Source organism: Microcaecilia unicolor, chromosome 3, assembly GCF_901765095.1.
Source record: "Microcaecilia unicolor chromosome 3, aMicUni1.1, whole genome shotgun sequence".
NCBI lineage: Eukaryota > Metazoa > Chordata > Amphibia > Gymnophiona > Siphonopidae > Microcaecilia > Microcaecilia unicolor.
Window position 1 is genome coordinate 205,537,024 of NC_044033.1, and position 22,805 is coordinate 205,559,828.

The 22,805-nt window shown below is 43.5% G+C and overlaps 1 protein-coding gene across 1 annotated transcript; it reads left to right on the forward strand.

Annotated features, from left to right (window-relative positions):
- Nucleotides 1-311: 311 nt before the first annotated feature.
- Nucleotides 312-22,260, forward strand: RXRB (retinoid X receptor beta). The gene is made up of 10 exons (XM_030197232.1): nt 312-523; nt 4,551-4,795; nt 8,486-8,639; nt 9,744-9,923; nt 13,696-13,859; nt 15,315-15,444; nt 16,269-16,401; nt 16,512-16,603; nt 18,680-18,785; nt 19,488-22,260. The coding sequence occupies exons 1-10, from the start codon at nt 508-510 to the stop codon at nt 19,633-19,635; spliced, it is 1,368 nt and encodes a 455-aa protein (XP_030053092.1). The 5' UTR covers nt 312-507; the 3' UTR covers nt 19,636-22,260.
- Nucleotides 22,261-22,805: the final 545 nt, after the last annotated feature.

Sequence of the window (22,805 nt, forward strand, 5' to 3'; positions counted from 1 at the left end):
GGCTTTGGTGGTCCTCCCAGGAGGTTAGATTGAGAACAGGAGACGGCATGAGCATGACCCTATACTTCCTATGTGTACATCCATGTTTGAAAATATAAGTGACATCAAATAAAAATGCTACCAACAATAAAGAACGACAATGTGGATAGAGCAGCTCATAGGTTTGCTTGTTTTGTTTTGGGCGAACGGAGCTGACGGCTGCGCGGAGAGGGAAAGGGAGAATAGCCTAATTGGCTTCAGTTTCTTGACGTCATGCCGTCTTCTGTTCTCAATGTAACATCCTTGGGTCCTCTCCCGTCTTCTGCGCGGAGATCCCTGGGATAGGTGGTGCAGGCGGCGGCGGAAGGCTGCGGCCTGTCTGGCGACGGGAGCCGCAGGAAAAACAAACCGAGACGGCGGAAGCTGCGTCACTTCCCAGCTGGCACGCGAGCTGCTTAGCAATCACCCGCGGTGGCGGCGGGGTGAGAAGGGGGAGGGGAGGTGTTGTTACCGGAGTTCCGTCCCGGGATGGGAGACAGTCGGGGTAAGAACCCGAGAGAACCTGTCTATAACATATATACTCACACTTACTGTACTGGCTATAAATCCGTTTAACACGCACGTGCTATATATATATTTTTTTTTTCCTTAGATAGGCATATGCTATATTTACACGTGTATGTCATCCATAGATGTACATTCTTGGGTTATATGTATACATCTGTATGTCCCACTTAGATATACACACTCGTATATACATTGGTGTGGCACCCATAGATATACATACTGTGTATGTATATACACACAATCTGTATGTAATCTTTAGACAAATGCCATATGCCATCTTCGAACATAGAGATGACAGAACAGAAAAGCGCCGCCGGAGAACCTGTCTATAACATATATACTCACGCTTACTGTACTGGCTATAAATCCGTTTAACACGCACGTGCTATATATATATATTTTTTTTTCCTTAGATAGGCATATGCTATATTTACACGTGTATGTCATCCATAGATGTACATTCTTGGGTTATATGTATACATCTGTATGTCCCACTTAGATATACACACTCGTATATACATTGGTGTGGCACCCATAGATATACATACTGTGTATGTATATACACACAATCTGTATGTAATCTTTAGACAAATGCCATATGCCATCTTTAAATATATATGCTGTTATGCTATATGTATACACACATGCTAAATATACACATTTGTGTGTAACGCTTATATATTGTGTGTATGTATATATATATATATATATATACATCTGTGTGTCATCCATAGATATACACACTTATTCAGATGTTCACATTAGAGATACATGTGTGCAACCGTGATCCTTGAGGGCCACAACCCAGTCGGGCTTTCAAGATTTCCACAGTGAGCATGCATGACATTGAGTTGCATGTACTGCTCCCATTGTATGCAAATAGATCTCACTCATATTCATTGTGGAAATCTTGAAAACATGACGACTGGGTTGTAGTGGTCCTCGACTACTGTGGTTGCCCACTCCTGATATATACACATGTGTATATCACCCTTAGATATTTACACTCTTATGCTTTCTGTCCATCCATCTGCATATTCACCCTTGTACTGTTTATACAACTGCCTATTTGATCGTTCGGGATGATTGGTGGTATATTGAACATTTTAAATAAATATACAGATTCTTTCAATAATGTGCATGTGTCTGTATCTTATGCTTCTATATACATGCATGTGTCACAGATATATATGTACATTTGTATACCCACCCTTGTACTATATATACGCTTTCTTTAAATATTGTGCATGCATCTAGGGGTGAGAAGCTGGTTCAGCAATTGGACATACGGGATAAATTCTCAAAAGGTTGCTGAAATTTAAGCACCTGGATGATGCGTGCTAAGCAGAAATTCTGTAACAGCAGTTGTGCGTATAACTGCCATTCTGGGATACTAGCAGAAATCTGCATTTACACACCTAACTTTAGGCGCAAGAATGTATCTAGTACAATGGCTGGTGTAAATGTTTACACGTAAGTTAGATGCACAGATTATAGAATACTAACTGCCTGACATGCCCCCCCCCCTCCCAATCCCCTTGAAGTTGCTCGCTCTAGAATTGGAACGTGCAACTTACAGAATAACAACTAAGGGCAGCTACTAATGTAGCTGCTAATTAGCGCCAATATTAAGACACCCATTATATTTGTATGGGTGTCTTGTTTAGCGTCCCTTAGTAAAAGGACCCCTAAATGTGGTAGAAAAATATGGGTGACAATGCATGTATTTCTCCCCACATTGTGCAGAGGAATTTCCAGAGGGTGAATGTTTTCAGTGCATCTTGTTAGGATTATTCAAAAGTATGGGCTAGATTTACTAATGTTTTGTACTGTGTTAACACACACTGATGTCATTAATGTGCATTGTTAGTAAATAAGTCTCATTGCATAAAATGGGAGCTGTGGAAAACAATGCATATTAAGACGGTAACACCTTTTAGTAAACCTAGTCCTATGTATGTGGCTTTAGATGAAAAAAAAAAGTACTTTGCCGAGGAGGAAAAATTTACATTTACCTGTTAATATCCATTCCTTGTGTTCTGCTGGACTAGTCCAGACGTATGGGTTTTATGTCCTCTATCCAGTAGATGGAGACAGAAACGCACCTTTCCAAAGGTCTCATCCGAACTATAAGTGAGTTGTGCGGCCTTGTCTCCATGTCAGTCCTTAGATAGAACAATTACTCTGTCTCCCAGTGACGCAACTGTTCGAGTTTAAATTAAGAATCTTGATTTTTAAGTAGGTGATGGTCTTGACTATTGATGAGACCACTTAAGCTATATGATCCTCAGCCACAGAGCAGTTGGGAAGTCCATCAGGAACTGAGATGAGATTTGGTAAAATTTCTGCAGTTGCTTTCTTTGTAGCTGGGCCTATGTTTTGGAATGGCCTAATTTTGAAACCGACAACTTAAGGTTTTTGTAAAGAGTTGAGTGGATTTCAATTTTATAAGTTTTTTTGGGACAAGGCAGGTGCAGTAGGGAGCTATGCTTTCACTACTGGTGAATAAGGACTGTACTGTATGAGTGAAGACCTTGGGGTTTGAGTTTTATAACTTATATTTTGAATAATATTTTATTTTGTGAATGTTTAATGGTATGTTATAAGCCATATAGTACACATCCATGAGATATTATGGCTTATAAATAAAAAAAAAAATGAAATGATGGCAATGTCCCAGTCTTCAGCCTATGGGCCAGTATCCTTGGTCAAAGCAAATTTTAAGGGAGTTGGAAATAATCTAGAGAAGAGTTGCCTGTTTAGTGTTACTTTTATTATTGATTGAAACCTCGCGGATAAAATGAAGTAGCCATGGGGCTTGTATCAGTTCAGGTAATCTGATTATTTATGTTTTATTTATACAGACTCACCACATATGTACATATCAAAATATGTCTGTTCAGTCTTGTCATGTAATCATTCTTTTAAAGTACTTATTCTGCTAGATCTCTGTGTTGTGTGTTGCCTGTTCCTGCTGGGATATACACACCATGTTTAGTTCTGTGCAAGTATATTTGGCTGGCTGTATATTTAGATATGTGATAACATCTGTACTTCTGTGTAATGGAATGTTTGTGACATGCACACAGTTGCATGCATGCATGGGGGAAGGGGGTGGGATTTGATGTACTGTAAATCTGTGGTTACAGTCAAAGCGGTTTACATATTATATGCAGGTACTTGTTTTGCCCTGGAGCAACGGAAAGGGTTACCCAGAGTCACAAGGAGCTGCAGTGGGAATTGAACCTACTTCCCCTGGATCTCAGGCCACTGCACTAACCATTAGGCTACTCCCCCACTCCTAGCATGTAGTTATGTCATTGTGGGGCCCCACAAAACCTTGTTCCAGTACTGAGATTTTCCCTGACACAGTTCTGTCAGTGTACCTCTTTCCTGCCCTGCAGCAGCACCATCCACCCCCCCCTTGCTCTTCCATGCTAATTTTACATATTTAAGAGTAAATATACAAAAGGATTTCACCGGGCAGAGTTAAACTGCTGAGCTAACCAGCTGCTGACATTCAGTAGCTCATAACTCCACCTCTAATCTAGCCAGTTAGGGGAGGACCAGTTAGGGTGGAGCAGCAATGATACCCAGTCCTCTAATCTGCTAAGTAAGTGCTTTAAAGTTAGGACAGCAAAACAGCTGAGTTATCCGGGCACCAGTCTGAATATTGGCCGGTGCCCAGTTCACTTCCAGGTCCTGATGGATGGTCCCTGGCTCCCTTTATATTATATCTCTGCAGCAACTCTTATTTATGTATTATTTGTTATAAGTGCATTGTCTGATTCGTTCTTATGCAGGATATGATTTGCTGGGTTTTTTCCCCCTCTGAATCATAATCTGCTTATATACGGTTGTGAGAAAAGGGAGATTATAAGTTTTTAAATGAAATAAATTTTATTTAATAAGCATATTATATAAATCTGACCTAACGTCTCACTCCTGGCCTCCCATTTCTTTACTCTCCCTTTCTCTCATGCTCTCTGCCTCTCTCTCCGCAGACTGCAGGAGCCCAGACAGTTCCTCGGTGAGTCCCCTTCCGCAGCAGCAGAGAGTCCCCTGCCCCTCTCCGCCGCCACCCCTTGGTCCTCTTCATCCTTCCATGATTGGATCTGCCATGACCTCATCCATGAACTCCCCCCTGGGAAGCCTGGGATCCCCTTTCCCTGTCATCAGCTCCTCACTTGGCTCACCCGGCCTGCCAGCCACGCCCTCCATTGGCTACGGACCTGTTAGCAGCCCCCAGGTAAGTGAGGGCTGTGTGGAATGACACTTCCTTCTGGCACCCTATCTGCTCTTCCATTTTATTTTTGCACTTTGTAAAGAGATGAGGCCCTGGAATCTGTGTTTTTTTTCCGGTCAGGAACCTTCTTCATCAAAACATATGGGGACAGACTTAAAGATCTCAATATGTATACTTTGGAAAAAAGGCAAGAGAGGGGAGATATGAGAGAGACATTTAAGTACCTCTGTGGCATAAATGCACAGGAAGCGATCCTCTTTCAATTGAAAGGAAGCTGTGGAATGACGAGGCAAAAGATGAAGGTGAAAGGGGACAGACTCGGGAGTAATCTACGGAAATATGTCTTTACCAAAAGGGTGGTGGATGCCTGAAATGATCTCTTGGTGAAGATGGAAGACTGTATCTGAATTCAAGAGAGCTTGGGACAAGTACATAGGATCTCAGAGGAGTGGTTAGGCCATATAGTCTTTATCTGCTGTCGTTTTTTGTGTTTCTACGATATCACAAGTAAATGTCTCTGTAGAATAATTAGAGCATTCTTTAATATTAGGAAGTAGTCAGTTACAGTAAATAACATTTGTTTAAAAAACTTTCCATAGAATATTTCAATTCAACATGTTGTACAAATACAAAAGCCATTAACAATATTAAACATAAAATAAAACAAAACAAGTCAAAACAATAAATAACCAGAAGGACAAATCTCTTGGCTGTTTCATCTAATTAGGAAAGAGAGAAAATTTGTAACCCTTTCAAAATGTACAACAGTGTAACATTACCACTCAGTTCTCTTGGAAACTTATTCCACCAGGTTGTCGTTACTACACTAAAGGGCCTTTTACTCAATCCCCGGTCTTTCGCCTTTTTTTTTTTTGGATTGGAATCACTAAAAGAAATTCCTTTGTAATGTTCCGTGAAGGAACCATTCCCATAGTTGTCGTGGCCTATGATATTCAAGAGTCCTATAAGGCAGGACCCGGTAAGTTGTCCAATGAAAGTTAAGAGAGCAGAATCAGAGAGGGAAAAAGTTTCTTCCTTTGAACAGAATGGATCCACTCCTTAGAATCCTGCCAGCGTTCTGTATTGAAAACAAACACAGTGGGAATGACCCAAAAAAATAGAGGAGGGAAATCAAAAACAAAAGTGTCTTTATTGAGAAAACTTACATCAATCCCAGAAGGTTAGATACAGATAGACTCGACATTGGCTGTGTTTCAGCATTATTGCCATCATCAGGGTTCCATGAGTACTGAGACGATATAAGTGTAGCAAACGATAAAAAGTATAGTCTTCCAATTCAGTGAGACTAAGAACCGATGCTGCTCGCTTTTCATCGTCATTGTTTGAAAAACACTACACCTGACATAAATTATGAGCATTCGGCTTCTGTGTGGTCTCAGGATTTATAATGTCACTTTCCTTAGCGTCCCTCCAGACTGGCCCAGAATGTGACTGATGGGTTGTGCACGCCTTCCAGCCGGTCCGGAGGAACTAAAGGAAAGCAAATTACTACTACTACTATTTAGCATTTCTATAGCGCTACAAGGCATACGCAGCGCTGCACAAACATAGAAGGTAAGGCCTAATTTCTCCTTCTGCTGAGTTCTGAGACTTTGTGGTGGGCTTGCACAAGCGAGTCCCTTGAACCTTACCCAAGAAAACTTTGTACAAGTTTGCTCTGCACCTTCATATTTCACTGCGCAGGGCGTCTGAAGTGTCAGTTTGAAGGTGCAACATTGAGATACTATCTGGGGTTGCCCCAGGGTTGTCCAGTTTTGGCAGCAGCTCCTGACTACTACATGAAAACTTTGGAATTGCAAGGTCCGCTGTGATTCCTTATTATTATTTGGGCATTACACTCTGAGTGACCCTGTACCTAAGAGCTTTCAGCGGTTCTGTTTGGACTGAAGACAATTCTGTCTTGGTTGCGTCGCACGGGGCCTTCCCTACAGTGCTGGCGCAGCTTGTTGTTAAATGCAGGTTCATAGTCTGTCTGATTCTGTTGAATGGATATTTCAGGAATTTGTGGATGACTTTTACCACCAGTGGTGCTAAACCATTTATTGAACTTTTAAGATTTGCTAGACTCTTTTAGGGTTTTGTTATTCCACTGTAAGGGTCCCCCTTAGGGGGGGTAGAGGTGGGTATATATGGGGGGGAGTGACCTGTTGCTATGATGTAGTTCCTTTATATAATTGAATTGGTTCTTTTCTAAATTTGTATTTGTTTTGTTGGGACTCAATAAAATGATATTTAAACATAAATAAGATGGAATTAGGATCTGGAAGCTTTCTTAGGGAAAGGGAAATGGGACTTAATATACCGCCTTTCTGAGGTTTTTGCAACTACATTCAAAGTGTTTTACATATTTTCAGGTACTTATTTTGTACCTGGGGCAATGGAGGGTTAAGTGACTTGCCCAGAGTCACAAGGAGCTGCAGTGGGAATCGAACTCAGTTCCCCAGGATCAAAGTCCACTGCACTAACCACTAGGCTACTCCTCCACTCGGTGCGATCCGTCTTATTTACAAAAATGCTACTTTATTTGGTTCTTAGTCTCACTGAATTGTAAGATTGATTGTGAGTTTTCTCAGTAAAGGACATTTCTGTTTTTGATCTCCCTCCTCCATTTTTTGGGTCATTCCCACTGTGTTTGTTTTGAATTTCGTTCTTTTCCTTTTTAGACATTTGAATTGGCCACTTTTGGAGACAGGATTCTGAGCTTGGTGACCTCATATAGTACGTCTTATGTTATGTAGGAACAGATAACCTTCTCATAATTCTTAAGTTTCTGTACATGGTGACAGGTTAGTAGATTGACTACGCTCATGTCTGGTGATACATGGGTCACGCACTTGATATACTTCCTTTCTGTGGTACAACCAAAGCAGTTTAGAAATTATATAGAGGGTTACAATCTGTACCTGGGGCAGTGAAGGGTTAGGTGACTTGCCCAGGTCACAAACAGCTGCAGTGGGAATCAAACCCAGTTCCCCTGGTTCTCAACCCATTCCTCCACTCCTTTGATCTGATATTGATTGGAAATGGATATAATTATCTCAGCCTGTAGTACTATCCAACGGATGCAGGCCTCACTCAAGTCCAGACCTCTACTCGTGATAACATCCAAGAAATACTCTTTGTGCAGAAATATGCACAAGGAGTATTTTAATTATTCCTTGTGCATATTTCTGCCCGACCTCCCTCTGCTCCAGTCGTCTGACCTCATGGCTCATAGTGAGAGAGGCCCATATTAAGCAGCTCACATGTCTTTATCGCTCTCTTTCCCAAGGCCATCCAGAGTTCTGTAGTGACCTGGAATTTCCCTTGCTTAGCAAAGAGGAGGAGGGGGGGGGGGGGCATCATCCTATGTCAGCTCTGTACAGGGAAGGAGAAAGATCTAAGAATCACAGTTTCCAGCTCTTGCCCTATTGTAACAGACTACATACTTCTTGCAGCCCCTGAGCCCCGGTAATGTTCAGCACTAGCTCAGATTGCATTTCATTGTACCCTTCCTCCTGCTTCTCATCTCCCCACACTTTGTCCCACCTCATCTCCTCGTCTCTATCCCACTTTGTCTCATTTTTTTCTCTGCTTTCTTCTCATCAACCCTTCTCTCTCCCCCTCTGCCTTTCCCCCTCCTCCACCACTGAGAGCCATTTTCCTTCTCATTTACTGTTCTCGTTTCTGTAGATCAATTCCACCGTGAATCTTTCTGGCTTGCATACAGTGAGCAGCTCAGATGACGTGAAGCCGCCCATCGGAATGAGGGGTCTCCCTGCACACCCCCACACTGGTGCTGTATCCGGAAAGCGGCTGTGTGCTATCTGTGGAGACAGGTCTTCAGGTAAAGACAGGGAAAAGGGAAGAGAAGGGACATGGCTGTTCTTTCTTGTGGGTGAACATCTCATATCTCCTCATTGACTTTTGTTTCTTTCACTTTATTTTTGAACCTGTCTTGTTCGCTGTCTTCTAACATTTTTTTGTCTGTTTTCCCTGGTTCCGTCTTTCAAGCTGTATCAAATTTATTTATTTACTGCTGGTTTGAAGACATTCATCCAAGGTGGTGTACAGCAAAACTAAGCTGAACATAAGCAATAGACAATTACAGTAGTAAAAATATTGAAATAGCAGTACGTATTGTTTACAAATATTCAAACAACAGTGCACATTATGACAAGTCTATTTATAATGGGGTTCTTTTACTAAGGTGTGTTGAAAAATGGCCTGCACTGGTGTAGATGTGTATATTGGATGCGTGCAGTCTCATTTTTCAGCGCACCTGTAAAAAAGGCCTTTTTTTGACTGAAAATGGCTGTGCGGCAAAATAAAAATTGGCGCACGTCCATTTTGGGCCTGAGATCTTACCGCCACCCATTGACCTAGCGGTAAGGTCTCACACGTTAACTGGACAGTAGTGGTCTACAAGCGTACAATGCCGGTTAGCGCCATGTGCGGGAATGGACACGCAAATAAAATGAAATTACCGCTCGGGCCACGCGGTAGTTCAAAATTGACGCGCGTAGGCGCCTACGCGGCTTAGTTAAAGGGCCAGTGTCAACACATGAAAACATCTTATGATCCAGCATAGGGTGTAAGTGGCGGTGGAACATAGAGACACGAAGATGGAAATAAAGGTGACTGACATAAGGAAAAAATTGCACCTGGAGTCAGAAAAGGCACAGAAAATTTATTTCAGTAGAGGAGGAGTGGATAAGCAAGTCCTGTTCGTGTCACTAGCTGGTTATTATAATACACATACACAAGGGATGAGAATGATCTCAGCTAGGGTAGGAGGGGATAAGCAAGTCCTGATACAGTCTGTGCGTGTGTGTCTAGCTGCTTCTTCCATTAAAGGCTTGGGAGAGGAGCCAAGCTTTCGCCTGCTTCCTGAAGTAGAGAGAGTCTTGTGTTAATGTGTTTTTTTTTTCTCCCCTCCTCCCTGTCCCAGGAAAACATTACGGTGTGTACAGCTGCGAAGGCTGTAAGGGATTCTTCAAGAGAACGATTCGGAAGGATCTGACCTACACATGTCGAGATAGCAAAGATTGCATTGTAGACAAGAGACAGCGTAACCGCTGCCAGTATTGTCGTTACCAGAAGTGCCTGGCTTCAGGCATGAAAAGAGAAGGTGAGAAGAATTTCGTAGTAAATCTCTTAGCAGATCCCTCTGCCTTGTCTCTCTCTAGTGCTCTGTCTTATTTCAGACTTGGGAACCTTTCTGAACCTCATGAGAAGTAACCAGGACAGACTTTATTTATAACCCGCTCCATCCTTCAGTTCTAGGCGATTTACAATAAAACATACATTGGCAAACTCAGCATAAAACTATGAACAATAACATAAGTGTCCCGAAACAAAGACTTTACTTAGTTATAATTATTCCTATAATTTTACTTGTGCAGTTTGTCCTCTTTCTTCCAGGATCAGCTTTTTTCCTCCTCGTGTTTTTTTTTAAATGGAAAATCGTTTGATTTTTCTCTTTCAACCGGGGTGGACTGACCATTTGGGCAACCGGGTAGTGCCCAGGGGCCCAGAAGCTCTGCCCTGTTCATCACCACACATTACAGCCCCCCCCCCCCCCCCCCCCGAGGCTGCTGTGTTTTCAAAATAGCTTCTGAGACTCCCTTCGGCAGTCTAGGCAGCCATTTTGAAAACATGACACTGGGTAGAGTAGCAGTAGTAGTAGCAGCAGCAGGTGGGCAGGAAAGAGTGGAATTCTCTCCTGCCCCTGAAAAAGCCACTAGACCACCAGGGCCCTTCAAGGTAGGGGTGGGGGTGGGGCCCTGCTTTCAACGTTGAAAAATGTGCATCTCTGATATATTTGAATTTTGCAAAGTACACAGTCTTGCAGGCACAAAGAGTTGCACCGACAGCTCATTTAAATCTCATGCTTTTGAAGGCAGATGCAGTGCCTGAACGTAAAGCTTTGTAGTGCAAAGTCTGAGGAGCTGTAAAATTTATTATTTTTATTTAATTTAAAATGTTTATAACCTGCACCTCCCACAGCTCAAGGCGGATTACAATAAACATATATAGTAATTAAAATTGAAAAGACAATACAGTATGTAAACAGTTGTAAAAAGTTGGCTTGTTCTTCTGCAGTCAGCGCTAGCAAGGATTGCATGGATGTTTCTCCTTACTACAAGCATACAGGAGCTGCAACTTTTTTTTGTAGCTTCCTTGAAGGTACGGTTTGCTAACTAGATCCAGATTCGCCCGACAGGGTTGATCCAGTCCTGGGCTTACCCCCATTGCATGTAGGGGACTTGTGCTTCTGATTTCCCCATTTGATTCCCTAAGGAAGGCAAGGCTACAAGTCGCTGCATGCATTGGGGTAAGCCCAGGACTGGATCAACCCTGTTGGGCAAATCTGGATCTAGTTGGCAACTCTACTTGAAGGGGGTTGGTGAAAAAGGGGCTGAAAGGGGGAGATGTGCTAGAATAGAGCGAAATGATGGAACTGTTTGTTTGTTTATTTATTTATTTATTATGACATTTCTACCCCGCATTTTCCCAAGAAAGCTCAGGTTCAATTCGGCTTACATAACAAATTAAGAAGAAGCTTTAGCTGAACACAGATCTAGTGTTTCTGCATGAACTACCATTCCAGTACTTGGGAAAGACGAAACCAAACTATAGCTACGTGATGCAAGATTCCACACTAGGTGTCATCAACCAGAAAAGGAATGAAAAACAAAAATGAGAATGTTATAATGCCTTTGTATAACTCCTTGCTGCGACCATACCTTGAATTCTGTGTCCAATTCTGGTCACCACATCTCAAAAAAGATATAGTGGAATTAGAAAAAATACAGAGAAGGGCGACGAAAATGATAGAGGGGATGGGACACTTCCCTATGAGGAAAGGCTGAAGTGGCTAGGGCTCTTCAACTTGGAGAAAAGACAGCTGAGGGGAGATATGATAGAGGTCTATAAAATACTGAGTGGAGTGGAATGGGTAGATGTGAATTGCTTGTTTACTCTTTCCAAAAACACTAGGACTAGGGGGCACGCAATGAAGCTGCAAAGTAGTAAATTTAAAACGAATCGTAGAAAATATTTCTTCACTTAACATGTAATGGAATTCGTTGCCAGAGAATGTGGTAAAAGCAGTCAGCGTAGCAGGGTTTAAAAAAGGTTTGGATAATTTCCTAAAAGTTCATAAGCTTCAAAATAAAATAAAAAAAATTATAAAATATGGTAAATTTTTCATTTTATACAATTTATATAGATTTGCTTTTCTGAAGTAGGCTGTGAAAACTGTAAATGTTACTTATAGCTATTCTGCCACATGTTTTAGTTAACTATTGGGGGTAGTGGGGAAACAGAAATAGGGTCCAGTTACGGGGATTTCAACAACTTGACTCTCAAGATTGCAGGCAGTGGTGGTTGTAAAGGAAACACTGACTTGCTGCCTACACCACCTTTTTGGTGACATACTAGTAGAGAGCCACTGGTTTAGAGTAAAGGGTCATGGATTTGATATACCGCCTTTCCGTGGGTATAACTAAAGCGGTTTACATATATTAAATGCAGATACTTTAATATCATAATTGATATTTATACTATGTATGCTTCTGTAACCTAAGCCTCTTCTTGTTTTCTCCGTTTATTCTTTTCCCAAAATGTAATCTGTTACTGTAAACCACTGAGATCTGTTCGGTCGGTGGCATATCCAGTAAAGGTGAAATGTGAAGTGTTGCTGCTGTTGAGATAAAAACACTAGAATTTCTCTGACAAAAAATGCAGGGTCATGCATCTGGGTCGCAAAAATCCGAGGGAACGGTACAGTATAGGGGGTGTAGTGCTTCAGTGTGCGAAGGAAGAGCGGGACTTGGGGGTGATTGTGTCTGACGACCTTAAAGCTTTCAAACAGGTAGAAAAAGTGACGGCCAAAGCCAGAAGGATGCTTGGGTGCATAAAGAGAGGCCTGACCAGCAGGAAAAAGGAGGTGATAGTGCCGTTGTATAAGTAATTGGTGAGGCCTCATTTGGAGTACTGCGTGCAGTTCTGGAGACCGCACCTACGGAAAGATATAAACAGGATGGAGTCAGTCCAGAGGGCGGCTACGGAATTAGTAAGCTGTCTTGAATGCAAAAATTATAGGGACAGGCTTATGAACCTCAACATGTATATGCTGGAAGAGAGGAAACATGATAGAAACGTTTAAATATCTCAAGGGCATATATGTACAGGAGGAGAGCCTTTTTCAAATGAAGGAGAGCTCTGGAATGAGGGGGCATACGACAAATATAAGAGGGACTAGGCTTAGGAGTAACCTAAGGAAGTATTATTTCACAGAAAGGGTGGTGGAGGCGTGGAATGGCCTCCCGGTGGAGGTGGTGGAGTCAAGGACTGTTCCAGAATTTAAAAAGGCATGGGATAAGCATGTGGGATTGCTTAGGAACAGGAAGAATTAGGGGTTACAGAGGATGGGCAGACTGGATGGGCCATGTAGCCTTTATCTGCCGTCATGTTTCTGTTTCTATTTTATTGTATTGCATTTTAACAATAAGTACAAAGAAAATACACATTTAACAAACAAAACTATATCATCATCACTGATAATGATAAGAAAAATAAATCAATACACCACATTACGGGAACCAACTGGTACAGGTGGAAAGAGAGCAGTTTACTAATACAGTAATACAGAGCACTATTTATACATAATGGCCTACCATTCTCCTCTTGTTACCCATCATAGCAATATAGATCAAACTAATTATTCACAAGAAGAGCTTCCAGCTGGGAAGGTTCATTATGTATTAGCCTCCTAATAAGAAGGAAAACGCAAGAAGAAAGTTGGATAACCTCAGAATTTCAATATGCTTTTTTTATATGGTGAGTAGGTAGGGGAATTGGCCTAGCTCTGGAGTTTCCCTTTCTCTTTCTCTCAGCGGTACAAGAGGAGCGGCAGCGAGGCAGAGATCGGGATGGAGATTTTGAGTACAGCAGCACCGCCAATGAGGATATGCCTGTTGAGAAGATTCTGGAGGCTGAGCTCTCTGTGGAGCAGAAAACGGATCAAAGTGTGGATGGATCTGGGAGTGGTGGAAGCTCGGTGAGTGATGTGATATAATTCAGAAGAAACTATTCTTTTGCCACATGTAGGGGAGGGGGGAGTAACATAGTAAATGATGACAGATAAAGACCTGTATGGTTCATCCAGTCCGCCCAACAAGATAAACTCATTTTACATGGTATGTGATACTTTATATGTATTCCCAAGTTTGATTTGTCCCTGCCTTTCTCAGGGCACAGACCGTAGAAGTCTGCCCAGCACTCTTCTTGTACTGAAGCTAACGTCGAAGCCCCTTAAAATTTACACTCCAGCCCATCCCTATCTATTCAGTCACGATCAGGGCGTAGACCGTAGAAGTCTGCCCAGCTCCCTCTTTGTTTCCCAATTACCGATGTCGCCACCCAATCTCTGCTAAGGTTCTGCGGAACCATTCCTTCTAAAGTAGAAATAAAATGAATTGCTCCTCCCCAGAAATTGAATCCTGGCTATGCTCCTCATCATATGCAATCATATTGACTCTAATAACATCATGGCGATAGCACAGAAGGGCAAAAAAAAAGAGGGTGCACATTTAACCAGAGACCAGTTAATGCTGAGTAAAGCCATCATGGACAGCAGTAAGAAAAACAGAAACCTTAGTATACTATGGATTGATAATAAAAAAAGCTTTTTATGCTATTCCACATTCTTGTATATAAATCACTTTGAAATATATAAAATAAATTGTGGAAAACTATATTCTGAGTTACTAAAATGGTTACTATGTCATTCCTAAAATTCAGGTTCATTGTGCAGTTTTTCAGGGAGATTCCCTGTTACCACTTTAGTTTTGTCTGATGCTAAATCAACTTAGTACATTTATTAATTCTTTGGGCTGTGGATTTAGTCTTCATCCCAGACATATCAATGACCCACATATAACATTACAACTACTTTTTTTGGAGATTTGAAGCTTTTCAGCTCCTCGAGTGCCATGTGTGAACCAGCTTTGAGTAGCAAAGAGCTTCTCTGGTGACATCAGAATGACATTTGACCTTGAAAGATGTTCAGAAGTGACTTTCATTGGAGAAAAATTAACCAAATTGTTATCTTCACCGAAGACTGCACTATAAAATAGATTAAAAAGGGAGGTATAAAATTACTTAGTAGGATATAAAAGATGCAACAATCTTACTAAGAATCTGAAAGATACTGAGAAGCGAGATTAACACAGAGAAGTACAGGAGACAAACTAAAAACTGAAAAGATCAATATCAGTTTTATGTAAGGACAAGAAAACTGCTTCATGCCCATTAGCTAATCTACAAGAACCAGTATATGCCAAGATTACATCCCAAGAGCTGAAGGAAGCATGCATCGTACGGAAAATGATCTTACAATAAGATAAATCATTAGCTACTGGATATTTAGCTACCAGTATGTTTGATAGTGGGTAAATTTGGTACTGGTAGCTGATAGTTTCTTGTACTGGAAAATCTCTTTGACTATTTTTAGCCCAATGATCCAGTGACTAACATCTGTCAGGCGGCAGACAAACAGCTCTTCACTCTGGTGGAATGGGCCAAGCGCATCCCCCATTTCTCTGAGCTTCCACTGGATGACCAGGTGATCCTGCTGCGGGCTGGTAAGTCACACTTCCACCCTTTCACCCCTCTGAGAGCAAGGACGCTCCTTCAAATGCCTCTGGGTTCCCTCTCAGCTCTCCTCTGAGAGAGCAAGCACGTTTCCTTTAACCCCGTTCTTCATTTTCTCTTCTCATCTTTACCATATTTTCACTCATATAATGCGCTCACATATATAGTGTTTACATACGTATAATGCATGGAAATTGTCAAGTGATGTAAATAAAACCTCATATAATGTATGAATGAAAATCTAGCAGCATTGGGGCCTTTCCTTTTCTCTCTCTCCCTTCGCTGTAGTACTCTGTATGTCCTTCTTCCTTCCTATCCTTCACACAGTCCTCTGTGTTGATTTCTCCTATTCAGCAGCAATCCAGACAGGCAGCCTTGGGTGGCATCGGGGGCCTTTCCTCTGGTGCGTCCCACTTCCTCTGATGCAACTTCCTGTGTCCACACCAGAGGAAAGGCCCCCAATGCTGCCTAAGACTGCCTGTGTGATTGGAGAACGCAATGAAGTAAGGAGGAGTTCGGGGAGGGGGGTAGGGAGAGATGCAGGATGTGTGTAGGACTGTAGAGATGCCATGTGAAAATAAATGTGCATAGCATGCTTATGTATATAGCATGCAGGGGGGTCTTATGGACTGCAAAAAAGCATGTAACGTGAGTTATGTTCATGAAAATATGGTCTGCCTCGGTTCAAATGAGATGAAAGATGAGCTGAAGAGCAAGTGAACAGAGAAAAAGAGATAATTTCCACTCCTTGCATCTGACCCCCTCCTTGTGTCTTTCAATCCTTTCTGCTCCTTTGACCCTTTGTTCTTTGCAGGATGGAATGAGCTCCTCATTGCTTCCTTCTCACATCGTTCCATCTCGGTGAAGGATGGGATCCTGCTGGCCACCGGGCTGCACGTACACCGAAACAGCGCCCACAGCGCTGGAGTTGGTGCTATCTTTGACAGGTGAGTGTCGTTCCAGGCATTATGCATACTCTGGGGGGGAGGAGAAACCAGAGGGAGACTCGGAGTTGCTCTTCTCCATAGGGAATGACGTGTCGTATGTTTTCTTGCAGAGTGCTGACAGAACTTGTATCCAAGATGAGGGATATGAGGATGGATAAAACAGAACTAGGTTGCCTAAGAGCAATTATCCTCTTTAACCCAGGTTTGTAATGCAGTGCCTAAATCCAGTCAATCCCTCATCCCTCACTTATAGCCTGGTATATACTACTACTACTAATCATTTCTATAGCACTACTAGACGTACGCAGCACTGTACAAATTATATGTAGGTACTTTCTCTGTCTCTAGAGGGCTCACAATCTAAGTTTTGTACCTGGAGCAATGAAGGGTTAAATGACTTGCCCAAGGTCACAAGGAGCTACAGTGGGAATTGAACCCAGGTTGCCAGAATCAAAGCCCACTGCACTAACCATTAGGCCACTCCTCCCTATATCCCTTACACCCCCCATATCCTGCCTAAAGTATTCATCACATACCAAATTTAGACTCTATCCTGATCTTTTCTTCATACCCCCCCAGTCTATTTCTTAAACTTATATACACTAACCTTTCCCTCCAACTTCCCAATCTACTCTTTATATTTCTGTACATCCCAACCTACACCCTCATACCTCCTAGCCCAGTGATGGCGAACATATGGCATGCATGCCAGAGAGGGCACACAGAGCCCTCTCTGTTGGCACGCGTGCCGTCGCCTCACCCACCGGAAGTTCATTTCCTCCTCCCTTCGAGTTCCAGGCCCCCTCCCCCCGAATTTTAAAAGTCATCTATTTTACCTCGCCTGGGTTAGGGCGGCAGCCTGCATGCTCGGCTCGGTGCTTAGTTCAGTTTTCCCTTCTCTCTCTCTTTCTCTCAGCTGTGGTCCCACCCTTGCGGAAACAGGAAATGAGGGCGGGACCAGAGCTGAGAGAGAGAGAAGGGAAAACTGAACTAAGCACCACGCTGAGCCTGCATGCTTTTTACTTCTGCTGCCGCCCTAACCCCGACAAGGTAAGATAGATGACTTTTAAAATTTGGAGGGAGGGGGCCTGGAACTGGGAGGGAGGGAGGGGGCCCTGGAACTCGGAGGCATGTGGAGGGGGGACGAGGGGGACGGGGGAATGCATCACCTGTTAAATTGCCCTGTTGGCACTTTGTGATAAATAATTAGATTTTGGTTGCTGTTTGGGCACTCGGTCTCTGAAAGGTTCGCCATCACTGTCCTAGCCTATTGTCTTTCCCTCACTCCCAATTTACCTTTCATAGTCAACTTACGTAGGAAAGTGATACGGGTGAAGGGGACAGATGAGAAGGACAGAGGAGGTTATAAATGCATCCTTTATCTCTCTTATCCAAGGATGGGAGGGAGAAGGTGGACAAAAAGGGACAGAAGAGGTTATAAATAGAGAAATTATATCTTACCCTGCTGAACTGCAGAAATTCTCAAAACTGGTCCCCACAAGCTATTTGGAGAAACATCAGTCGAAGGCCCGCTGCGTATCAGGAACCACCTGCCCTACCTTTGCATTACTTCCAGCAAGGCCCAACTGTGCACACATGGGGCAAAGGCCTCCTCTAGCAGGGAACACAGGGCACTTTGTGCCACTAACAGTTTTACAGCTATCCTTTTTAGCAAGGGCTGCCGTGCTCCGATAGGTGGTTCACAGCGGTGCCCAACGCATGTGCTTTCTGTTGCTCAGCAAGTCCTCCCCACCGCCTTTCTGAAAGGCCTAAAGCCAAGCCCACACTATCCGGAGATCTGCCTTGTTTTTTTTTTTTTTTGGACTGCTGATTGTTATGTTCTTCTCCTGGGGGGCACTCAAAGAACCCCTCCCAGCACAGAGGGGGGAGGCCGAGGCACAAGCACAACTCCAGATTGGGGGGGGGGGGGGGGGGGAGGAGACCAAGACTAGTCAAGACTCTAAAACATGCTTTCTATTTGGTTTTTTCCCCCCTTTGGAGCCAAATCTCTGTGGTTATTTGTTTTTGCTTTTTTTAAACCTTGATGAAATATGCAGCACACCTAAGCAAGGCCTAACCAGAGCAGAGCTGCTCAGGTGCTCACCTACCATCCGCTGGGAGACTGGGGGATACTGGCTGGGCTCATGATGATGTCACTCGGTAGCTCTCAGTGTTTCCATCTGCTGGTAGGAGGTCATATACCTACTTGTTGGGAATGGTCTGGAGAGACGATAAGGAAGCATCAATATATGAAGCTAGCTACTCTTTGTTTCTTCAGATGCTAAGGGACTGTCGAACCCTGGAGAGGTGGAGCTGCTACGGGAGAAAGTGTATGCATCTCTGGAGTCTTACTGCAAGCAGAAGTACCCCGAGCAGCAGGGCAGGTGCGTACCCTTTGTGTGAATCTGAAGAAATAGTGCAAACAAAAGTACTGGGAATAACAGGGAAAGTATCTGACTGTGCATCTATGTGTGTTATCGTTGCCCTTCTCTGTACCTTTTCTAATTCCACTATATCTTTTTGAGATGCGGTGACCAGAGTTGCACACAGTATTCGAGGTGCGGTCACACCATGGAGCGATATAAAGGCATTATAACATTTTAGTTTTCCATTCCTTTCCTAATAATTTCTAACGTTCTATTTGCTTTCTTAGCCCCCACTGCTGCACACTGAGCACAGGGTTTCAACATGTCTGTCAACGGTGACACCTAGATCCTTTTCCTGGGTGGTTACTCCAAATGTGGAACCTTGCATTGAGCAGCTACAGCTTGGGTTCCTCTTTCCTTCATGATCACTTTGCACTTGCTGACATTAAATGTCATATGCCATTTTGATGCCCAGTCTCATTAGTAATGGTAGGCAAGGTGGAACTGGAGTTCAAGGACCGCATTCCCCTGCAGTTGTGGCATCAGAGTGCAGGTGCAGGTACTGGCGCACTGCTGTTAACAGTGTTTCTAGAACTGATTGCCACCTAGTATCTGGGAGTGACATTAGGGGTCTGGGGAGGTGGGGGAAAACTCAGGGGTGAGGAAGGGGTGCTGCTCTGTGTATTTTAGAGGTGACGACCTCTTCCATCTCCTCTGTAGGTTTGCAAAGCTGCTGCTTCGGCTGCCTGCTCTCCGCTCCATCGGGCTGAAGTGTCTGGAGCACCTCTTCTTTTTCAAGCTGATCGGCGACACCCCAATCGACACCTTCCTGATGGAAATGCTTGAGGCTCCGCACCAGCTCTCCTGAAAAGTGAACTATAAAGACACCACACAGTGAGGAACTGAGAGCAGATATGCCCCCTGCCCCCGCCCAGCCCCACTGCTACAACCTCTCTAAGCTCAACACCTTCTGTGCAACAACTCTGCCCCTCTTCTTAGTGTTGCCTGATCTTTTCCTGCTCCCAACTTCATCCTCGTTTCCCTGTATTCCACTTCCTCCATACTCTAAAACCATCTTTCCCTGTGCTTCCAGCTGTACCCTCCTCGTGTACCCTGAACTCCATCCTGCTCTGTACCCCGTCTCCCATTTCTTATCTCATCTCTTCACTCTCCCTCTCCCGTCAAAGGATTTTCTCTTGCATGGAATGCTTATACTCCCAAAACAGTACATTATTGGACTCATCAGCTTAGAGCCTCAACAAACATTGGACACCACAGACTCTTTAGAAAGACATTTGAGGGCTGCCGGAACAATGACGTCGATTATAAGGACACGTCACACAGAGACTCTCTAGAGAGCGAGACGTTGTGAAATAGTCTGTGAGGTTCAAATATGTACTCGTGGTAGCAGACAGAAGAGTCTTTAAACAGGAAATGGGACTTCGCAGAAGCATGGAAAAGCAAGTCCTTGCATGGGAAGTACGGACTGCTTAATTCGGGGTCGTTACATAGGGAATATGAACTGCCTCGGTCAGAACCTTTACGGAGCCCCAAGGCGATGCCTTCCTAACAGCTTATGAAGTGTGATGTAGATCTGGTAACCTTGCTGCTTGTCTCTGCTCTCTGATCTTCCACCCTACCTCACAACTGTGTACAACCAGATAGGGAGTACTCTTCCTATGTCCCGCCTCACCTTTGTCTCATTTGTACCTCAGGCACTTTCTCTCTTTAATTTCCTCCTTTCAATGGCCTCCTCTCTTCCCCTTTTGTCTCATTCTTTTCTGTCACTTGTCCCACTCTCTCTCTCTCTGACTGCCTTCCATTTTAGTGTCTCCTCCTCCTCTGCATCTTTAGTGCAGTCTACCCCCCCCCCCCTGCTTCTTGTGTGGGTGCAAGGTCCACTTCATGTGAGAGACACACTTTATCCCATCTTGGCATCTATCCAGAACCCCACATATAATATGGTACAGATACAATTTTATCTGCATTTCTTTGTCTGCTGCTGATGTTATGGGACAGTGTTGCAGGGTGGGAATAGGGTGTGTTTGAAGGGAGGGATCATTTTAAGTAGCATTGCCAAGCAGCAGGGAACAGGTCAGCTGCTACCTGTAGGGCATGGCCATGGAAATCTATGGTGGTGGTAGGTAACGTCAGCTCTTTTATATCGACTTCTGTTGCTTTCTTTTTTGTTTGTTTGTTTCAATTTTAAGTCATTGAATCACAGAATTTTATTTTAGTCACGTTCTCTCTCTCTATCTGCTGGGAATTATCAAGGGAATTCTCTCTCTTCCCTCCCCCCCACTCCAAGAGTATTTGACTTAATTTTCTCCTCTGCCTAAAGTGGATTCTGCCCAACTCCTAAAATGTGGGGAGAGATGTGAAGATACTGGTGACTGGGGGAAACAGTTGGGGAGAAGTGGGTGGATGGAAATTGTGAGCCATTAGAACAGCTGGTTATTGAGGGAAGAAGGGCGGGAAAACAGCTGTACGATATTAGGATCTCGTGTCCTGTTTGTGATTCTTCAGACTGAGGGATACTGCATTCATGGGGCACGCAGTCTGGCACTTGAACTGGCGAGAAGTGTGATGCATGGACATGAGTCTCCTTCTGGTGATGCATCACTGAGAAAGCACGAGAACTTGGGGGAGTGCCATTAGAAGCCATAAGTTGAGCATCTGCAAGTTGAAAGTTGTTGGGTGGACGTTCCTGTGGCACAACATCTCAGAAGAGTTTATCGTACGTACATCACTTATAATTCAAAGTCTGGAGGCCTCTGTGAGTGGAAGTGACTGTAGCTAAAGAATTCACAGGGCCTTGTTGGATTGAGTATGTGCCTTCATGAAGAGGAGGAATAAGTCAATGGGATGGACTTTAATCAGTTAAAAGGAGGCAGCAGTGAGAAGCTTACACGACAGTAATGCACTGACCCTAGAACTGAACCATTTGTACGAGTTTTATGTCAGGGTAGTACTGCAGAGAGAGAGAGAGACTGTGTTAAATGTGAGGGTTTTAAGTGTTTTGGGCTCCTTGTACCCCTTCCCAGATAAATATCCACATAAGGCATAATATTTTAATGTGTTACTGTGGAAGGACTGGAGTGAGAACAAGATGGTGGAGTTTACTTTATCAGTGTGGAAAGTGTAGGCCTGAACTGAACGGATGATATTTGTTAGAGCTATCATAGACTTGCCATGTTCTCTCTCTCTCTCTCGCTCTTTTTTTCCCCAGGTCAGAGTCTGGACACTGGAATCCCTTCCTCTTGTTCCCAGGAAAATCGGAACTGGAGGAGATGGGGGATCCTAGTGAGGATGCCCTAACGTTTGGTTTCTTGGGCGATCCCTCATAGTATTTTTAATTGTATAGAAACACACAGTAAGATTTGATTTGTGCAATGCTGCTGCTGCTGCGTGATTCCGTCTCTACGGACTCTTGTTTTTAACCCTTTTTCGCATTGCTTTCTGAACATTAAAGAGCGGATCTAGCACACACAAACACTCCCCTTGCTATGAGGGCTGAAGTCTGGTTGTTTCCTGTGCAGTGTCGTTTCTCTACGAAGTAGGGAGATCTCTGTCGATCTGTGACTCATACCACAGAGAAATCCATGTGTGGGGGTTTTATGTTAGTAGACAAACTCACAGTTCAATATTCGGTACTGACTGCCCAGCACTGAACTCAAAATGTATGTGCATGCTGCCCAGTACCTGCATACCTAACCAAGCAACGATAGGACTGCTTTTTATGGGTCCTGTCTGCTCGGTTAGAACCATGGGCATTCACACTGTCACCGGTGCCTGTATAACTTCTGAGTCTGCTCGGACTGTGCTCCCGCACTTAACCTGGGATACCACAGAGAAATCCATGTGTGGGGGTTTTATGTTAGTAGACAAACTCACGGTTCAATATTCGGTACTGACTGGCTAAATTAGACCTGGATGTGCCCAGCAACGAACTCAAAGTTTATGTGCGTGATGCCCAGTACCTGCATACCTAACCAAGCAACGATAGGACTGCTTTTTATGGGTCCTGTCTGCTCGGTT